Here is a 7863-nt window from a genome sequence, read left to right on the forward strand (position 1 = left end):
CACAAAAAATAATAATATATATATATATATATATATACAGTACATACATCACAGAGAGGGTTATTAATGTTTTTTTTTTTTAGTCTGTCAAGCAAAACCCTGCCTGGAAAACAAAGCAACATAATTTCATTGTCATTATAAATAAAAAGGCACTAAGGACAACTTTGAAAATTTAAATTGAATTGAAAGCCAAAAGGTTGACAGTCATTTCCGTGTGCCGTGCAGGAAATTAATTAAACATTGTTTGTCTGCTAAAGAGAAATGTAAATGTTTCAGCTTAAATTAAACTACACAAATGCAATAATAGAAAAAAAAAACATCAGCAAACTAACTAAGGACTGAGAGAATATAAGACCAAAAAATATTCCAATGCTCTCGGTCATCAGGAGGAAGCATAATTAAGTAAGGGGGAGCATTAGTACCCTTGTGACTTAAGACATAGAAAGGGAACATGTGTCATCTACTAATTAATTTCCCATTTCCTCCCAGCTCTGACCACGATTAATTGCTAGGCAACAACTCCGAAGGCAAGTTCAATTGTTTTTTTATCCAATTAAAATGTGATGTTATCATTTAGGGGCATTTGATTGCTCCGTGTTTCATCTGTCAACGAGAAACGTCAAGGGAAAAGGTAGCAGGAGTTTAAGGAATGATGAAAAACTTGTATTTTGATCACAGAGGACCAGGAAGATGCTAAAAGACCCTTTGCAGAAGAGAGTAACACCATAGCTGGAATGAAATTATGAAAAAAAGCATGTGCGTCAATCCTTATAGTACTTAAAAAAAAAAACCTTTTAAAAATTATAATAATTATTATTATTATCTTGTCAAGTTGTACTTAAACTCACTATCACTGTGCTTGCAGTGAACATAAATATTGAGCGAGCAGTACAGTGCATGTTTCATTTTAGATTCCATTCATTGTTTCTTTAAATCTAACGGATTATTATTATTATACAGCTCTCTGGAAAACTTGACCGTGACTGGTCAATTTTGCAAGTGAATGTGTTGTACATTACATACCAGTAACCTGCAGGGTGTGTGTTTGGAAAAGCTGCTCGTAGCCGTCTGCATGGCAGGTGTAGTTGCCAATGTGCGTAGTGGTCACCTTGGTAATGTACAGTGATCCATCATCTCCGAAATCCTGTTAAAAATACACAAAACTACCATCACCGTGACCTTACAGAGTGAAAGATTACGACACACAAGTGCAAACAACAGCCCAGAGCTTGAAATGTCAGAGTGTACTCCTATAATCAACGTTAGTTTGAATGCATAAATCTGCAAATAAAAATGTGGAAGTGCAATCAAGCATTCAGATACTGGACTGCAGAGAGAAAAGAGAGCAGCTTGCGGTGAAACTCTGTGACAGTGAAAAGAAAACACAGAAGGACTAAACGAGAAAGAAAAGGAGAATGAGGACAGTTAAAAAACAGGGTAATCAATAGGAGCAGATTGCAGCAGACATTTGCATCAGTTCTGCTGCAGGCCGTCATTACAGCTCTATACACACCATTTATTCTCCACACAATGTTTTTGAGAAAACAGCAAATTTAAAGGTACAGTCCAGACAAAAATGAAGAATTGTTTTTGTCTAAACAATGAAACCGACTTTCACTGACTTTCATTGTATAGAAAAAAAAATCTTTGTGTTCTGCAAGGTTTTAAATGACACGAGAGTGAATAAATGATATAATTGTCTTTCTTTTCTTTTTTTCTTTTTTCTCTCTTTAAAATGGGAGCAAGAGAAAATTGAGCCCCAGTTTATGCAGAAGTTAGAGAATATGTAACTGAAAATGGAAATTAGGTCTCCCAACCGATAAATGAATTACATACAGAAAATATGCAAATAATTTGGGCTGCCAACTGAATTATTAGTTGCTATGAAAAGCCCACAAATGAATATAATTCAAAGACATTACATTATTATGCCAGATAAAAGAATTAAGTAGACAATAAAACTACTGTTTCTACATAGCCACATAGTTCTAACAGCACAATCAATGTGTGTTAGTATGCACGGGTAAGGATGTGAAACTCTGCTCACTACAGGCCACAACCTTGATTATTAATAAGTGAAAACAGCAGAACAGAAAAAGAGCATTTTATAAAGAGGCAAAACAGAGGAGCCTCTGAATATGAAATAAAATCAGATCGCACCAGTCATTTAAAAGTCTAATGATAATAATAGAAAACAGAAGAATCAGTGCATAGAGCAACACGCAGTATCAGAGACAACAAAGGCTGAAGAGAAACATCATCAATGTCCAAACACGAAGCTAATGAATTCAAACGCCATTATTTTTACAAGGTCAACTGGCCTTTCCTGACATCCTGATGCCCAGGAATGCACAAGTATTCCTTCAAGGACGATTCAGCCGGTTCTGATTAAATATGTTCATTTTGATTTGATTAGGCTGCAGAATCCAGATAAAGCCAGATAGATGCAGTATGACTGAAAAAACTTGGACACTCACATGTATGCACACAAAGCCATAGTGAATGGGAGTAGTTATTGGGAGAATTAAACATTAAGTAGTGATGCTACTAAATTACACTTTTTTAGTAGCAAGACAGTACCTCAGTTTTCTAATGAGTGCTAATGTAGAATGATGGCACATTACTGGTTTTAATGTGACTGTCACGATCTCTAGCTGGAGTGCCCGTGAGCTTCGCTAGAGGGCACTCCATTCCAGACTCTTGCCACTTCACCCCGGACTCCATTTCCCATAATCCTTTGCCCGGACTCATCATCAGTTGCAATCACCTGTCTCTCATCACCTCATCCATCTCACACTATAAGAACAACACACACACATGCTCACATTGCTGGTGATTGAATGTTTAGCCCTTCTGTGCTTCCTAGTTTCCATGTTCCTAAGTTTTGCCTTTCTCATGTTTTGATCCTTGGACTGTTATCTTGTTTTGATTGACTGCTGCCTGCCCTGATCATTGCCTGTCTTGTTGGATTACTCTTTTGTCTGTGCTAGTGATGGGAAGTTCAGCTCTTTTCAAAGATTCGGCTCTTTTGGCTCAGCTTCCTTAGAAGAGCCGGCTCTTACGGCTCCCAAATGGCTCTTTATTTAGTATCACTCTGACCCTTCTATTTTAGCCCAATTTAGCAATTATGAATGGTTTGTGTGTTGGTAAGCAATTTTTTATTCAGTGTTTTCATAAAAGCCTTATTTTTATGCATTTTTTTTCGTTACAAAAAAAAAATACACAGATACTATTATTTAACATTTTAAAAAAACTTTAATAATAACACTTTAGTCTTTAGTGCAGGTTCGCATTCAGAAATATCAGATGCCTCAGCTTGGATGTGCTGATGTGATTTCTCCTCTCTGTGATTATTTGTCCTGTTTTTGAGAAGACTCTCTCTGAGGGGACCGATGTTGCAACAAATTGCAGTGTCTTCCTACCTTAACCAACGCGCTTGCATTTAAATCAGGATCCCCCACCTCTCTCTGTCGCTCTGTGTACCTGGCCTGTACCACTACACTCGTTATCTTCGGAGCTTGTGTCCCCATTCCTTCACATAATGGTATGATCCTAGTCTGTCCTCCAATGTGATTAGCCCCATGTGTATTTTATTTTTTCTTGTAACGAAAAAAATGCATAAAAATAAGGCTTTTTTTTTTTTTTTATAACACTAAATAAAAAATTGCTTACCAACACACACAAACCATTCACAATTGCTAAATTGGCCTAAAATAGAAGGCTCCAGTTGAAGATTTGGCTCTCCCCAACGGGAGTCGGCTCTTCTCGTTCGCTACAAAGAATCGGCTCTTAGAGCCGGCTCGTTCGCGAACGACACATCACTAGTCTGTGCCTTGGATGTTATTGTTTGCTGGTATCTCACCCTGCCTGTCCTGACTATGCTCTTTTTAATAAAGCCTGCTATTGGATCCCCACTTCGTTGTCACGGCGCCTCTATCGCTACAGTGACATTACATTATGCATACTTTAAAACCAAACAAAATGACTCTCCAAAATAACTCTCTCTCAAGTTCTGTTGGGAAGTGTGATTCATTTATGGCAACCAGTTAATTCAGATGATTAATTTGAACTGATAAAAAAGCTGTAAAATGTTCCCTGTGTGACATTTTACAGCTTTATATTCAGTTAAATGTTGCCATTTCTATATTATGATTATTATAATTTATAACCTAATACAGCTGTATTTAGTTTAAATCTGTCAGTTTCAAAGTATTTCCCCAACACTGGTTTACACTACAGTATATTATATAAGGCATATCATATACGGTAAACCACTGCAAAATATAAGGCCAGGATATGGCATCATAACCCTCACGGTAAATGAACAGAGAAATAGGATGTCTTGAAGAAGCACTGAAGAGTGCAAACCACCAGCTCCTTTATTTCCCTTGACTCAGAACCAGCTCAATAGTGCAGGCACCTTAACCTGGTCTTCAGATTTGTGAGTCACCGAGGGTTAATTGTGGTGTTAGAACTGATTAGCTTCATGGTTTTCTGACTGTAGTAGCTTAAAGGCATGCAGACCCAAAAACACGAACCTACCTGAGAGGGGATCTGCAGAACGGAAATCAATCCAAACAACAACATTTCAGTGTCAAATATAATTTTAAGTGCAAAAGTGAAAATGTCAACATGCAAACATAGTTAACTGCTGGATATCGGATTTCTGCTGTACATGAAACAATTGTCACTTTCTAAATATCAGACATCTAGTTTTTCTATTTTATCATTCATCTTTTTGATTAATGTTAAAAGGGAAATATACAATCTGGAAGATTACGCTGTAAAACCATATGCTAGCTCAAACGATTCTTCCTGCTGATCCTTAATAAAGTTTTACCCACAATTTCTACTTTAGTCTCTAAATCCTCTTCTTTTGTTTTATGTATTCAGGGAGCAGTTCATAATAATGGCCGTACGGTGGTCTCAGTTGCATCCCATGACGCAACGCTCAGCAAGTTCCCTCATTTTCAGCACATTAATGTGCGAAAGACGCTTCCTTACATGTCGACGGGATTCACTAAACTTAACAAAATTACCTTTAACTATACTTGGATTTATGAGGTTGCCTCTGACAGCAGACTGAAAAGTAGACACAAGAAAGAAAAACATGCATGCAGAAATAAAGAATAAAGAATGAAATACAATTTTATTTATAATACAAAAAAATGAAATTCACTGAGCTTAACAATATTACCCCAACTATACATTGATAAATAGTAAACTAAACTAAAAAATAAAATAAAATAAAAAAATTAAATGTGCATGCAACATGGCTTGACATGACAGACATGGTGACATTAAGTGCTCTGGGAATGAAAGATACCTTAAAGGTACATTAATGTTTTTCTGGTTTAGGTCAGGCAACTCTGCTGTCCTAAAGGATTGTCTGTGGCTTGTAGAGCTGCTGACATTTAAACAAGCTTTCCTCTGAGTCTTTAGATTATTCATTTAGATGCTACCATCTTGTGTGAGTGTGCATGTCCCGTCTGGCTGATATTGTGGTAGGGAGTGCAGGGTGAAGGTTCTAAAGATGGATCTTGGCAGCCACAGACTCCTTCCTCATTTAAAGGCCTCATAAACTTTTAATGTATTAAGGATGACACAGAGGTCAGTGTTGACTCAACTGATGAATACCCCAGTGAGCCAAGCTTTCGGCTGGTCAAATTATACACTCTCAATAGAAATAAAAGTATACTGTAACGTAATGAAAAGTGAACAGCTTTACTCTATATTATATGCCATAAATAAATAATACAACAATAATGATAATAAAAATAGAAAATAAAATAAAATAAATGACAATGGAAATGTTCATGATAATATATTGTTAAGATAAACAGCAGTGTTTTGAGAATACAACATTTCTGCAAACTCACAAACTTATATACATAAATATATAACACTTTAATGAAATTGTATTCATTTATGTTAAGACAGTCTCAGTTTCTTCCCTGCAGCATATCCCCAGAGAAACATACAATATTCTCTATGCTGCTTTCATTTATTTAAGTACTTCTGTTTAATTCTTTTGTTAACTGTTCTTTTCCTCTTAAATGACTTCATTTCATATTGGCTCAATCAAGCATCATAAAAGACTGCCAAACCCATTTAGTTTCTCTTGAGTATCTTCTCTCTCAATCCTCATTTACACTAATGTGTTTTCTACTGAGTTGTGGCCGTGTTGAGTGATGTTGCATTACAGCGTGAACATTTAAAACATCACTCATATCTCAATTTGGTATCACGGGGCCAGATTCCATCAGCCTGGGTTGGTTAAGGTTACTGTAATAAATATATATTATAGCTGGAGCGTGGCACAACTGTGAAACATTTGAAATCTCAGAGACTTTGGAGACTTTCATTTGAGCTCTTATTGTCTTATTTATGGGTTCCTTTTGGAAATCCCACCTGGCCTTGATGTCTTTGTTGAATATTTTACTCCAAAAGCTAAATCGAGTGGAAAGCACATTAAGAGATGAAGTGAATTAGATTAAACATTGAATGAACCCACACCATGTCATATCATTTCAAAACAAGCGTTTGCACTTGTGTGTCAATTTATTGGATTGAAAGTGTCGCCACTTGCTTTCAACAGTTTTAAAAATGTCGCTGATTGAAACGCTTTCCAGATGCCTTGTACATACACACACTCATCCGGGTAAAAGCAGAGTGTGATAGTGACAAAATAAGGTGAAAGAGGTGCGTTACTCACGTTAATTTCCTCCAGCTCCAGCATGTTGAGAGCATGGTTGTTGCGTCTCCAGATGATTGGCGGACGCTGGTCTCCTGTGATGGCACACATGAGCACGGCGCCCTGACCCACCGTTACCGTGGTGACGCTCAGCTTCTGGTCTTCAGGAAGGCTGAGCTGATAGACCTCTGAGAAACAACAGAGAGAAAGAGTGGTTTCATATCAGCTTTCTTCCCAGTAAGTTTGTTCACTAGGAGTCCACATCAGCTATTAACATCAATTTCTAGCTCACTTCTGTTCACAGAAAATTATTTGAGATTTCAACAGTGCACCAGCTACTTTGACTACATGTGATTTCTAGTGAAAACATCAAACCGTTCTTAGATGCCACATTACTGGTGTGAATATCACTTCATGTGACACCTAGCACTTCATTAAAGGAGACATATTATGCCCCTTTTTATAATATGTAATATAAGTATTCCAGAATAGAGCAGCTCATACCTACTAAAAACATCTGTTTTGGTTCTCATTATCATGTTTATTGTGCTGAAATCACGCGTTTTAAACACTGATCTATAATAGATCAGTGGTTTTAAACCATATTAGTTTAAACTTCTGATATACGGTTTTCTGAGTGCACACATTCGAAGCACACAGACAGAAAGCGGCTGTCACAGCATGTGAGTACTAAACTAACTTCTCATTCACACACAAGTTTATATTAAAAACACACGAGTTACAAAAACAGTCAGTCTATGAAGGTAAACAGCTGGGAAATAAATTGCATGTTTATTTTAGATCAGTGTGGCAGCAGCAATATACAGTAGGCCTAAATAAATAATTAAATCCACTGATCTCTTGTCTGCTCTGAGGCTGGGACTCTAAATAGTGTTCTGTGATCGTCTGTGCAGCCAAAGGCAGAACAGTTAGCATGTTTTGCTCAAACTTTCTCCATGGCATTAGAGCTGGTACACTGTTGTCGCTTGCGAAATCAAAATGACGTCGCCGTGGAGATCCCTTTCCAACGTCACTAGGGGAGCGAAATCAGACGCGCTTGTTTTTTTCAGATGCTTGCAGAAAAACAGGCTTAACAAAACAAAGATACTGGGTTAATCTTTTTCACCTTTCCTTGGTTGGTAGATGCACCGGGGACCTGATTATAGCAC

General features: G+C 37.2%; 1 protein-coding gene across 1 annotated transcript in view; it reads right to left on the reverse strand.

The window, feature by feature from the left end:
* LOC107665529 (follistatin-related protein 5-like) overlaps positions 1 to 7863 on the reverse strand; it is a gene marked incomplete at its 3' end in the record, with an annotated part of 117378 nt that overhangs the window by 25963 nt on the left and 83552 nt on the right. Inside the window, exons 7-8 of the mRNA XM_016456443.1 lie at positions 6716 to 6882; positions 1024 to 1144 (exon numbers count right to left, since the gene is read on the reverse strand). Of these exons, the coding sequence (XP_016311929.1) occupies positions 1024 to 1144; positions 6716 to 6882 (288 nt within the window). The remainder of the gene's footprint in view (positions 1 to 1023; positions 1145 to 6715; positions 6883 to 7863) is intronic.

Source organism: Sinocyclocheilus anshuiensis, unplaced genomic scaffold, assembly GCF_001515605.1.
Source record: "Sinocyclocheilus anshuiensis isolate Anshui unplaced genomic scaffold, SAMN03320099.WGS_v1.1 scaffold607, whole genome shotgun sequence".
Taxonomy (NCBI): domain Eukaryota; kingdom Metazoa; phylum Chordata; class Actinopteri; order Cypriniformes; family Cyprinidae; genus Sinocyclocheilus; species Sinocyclocheilus anshuiensis.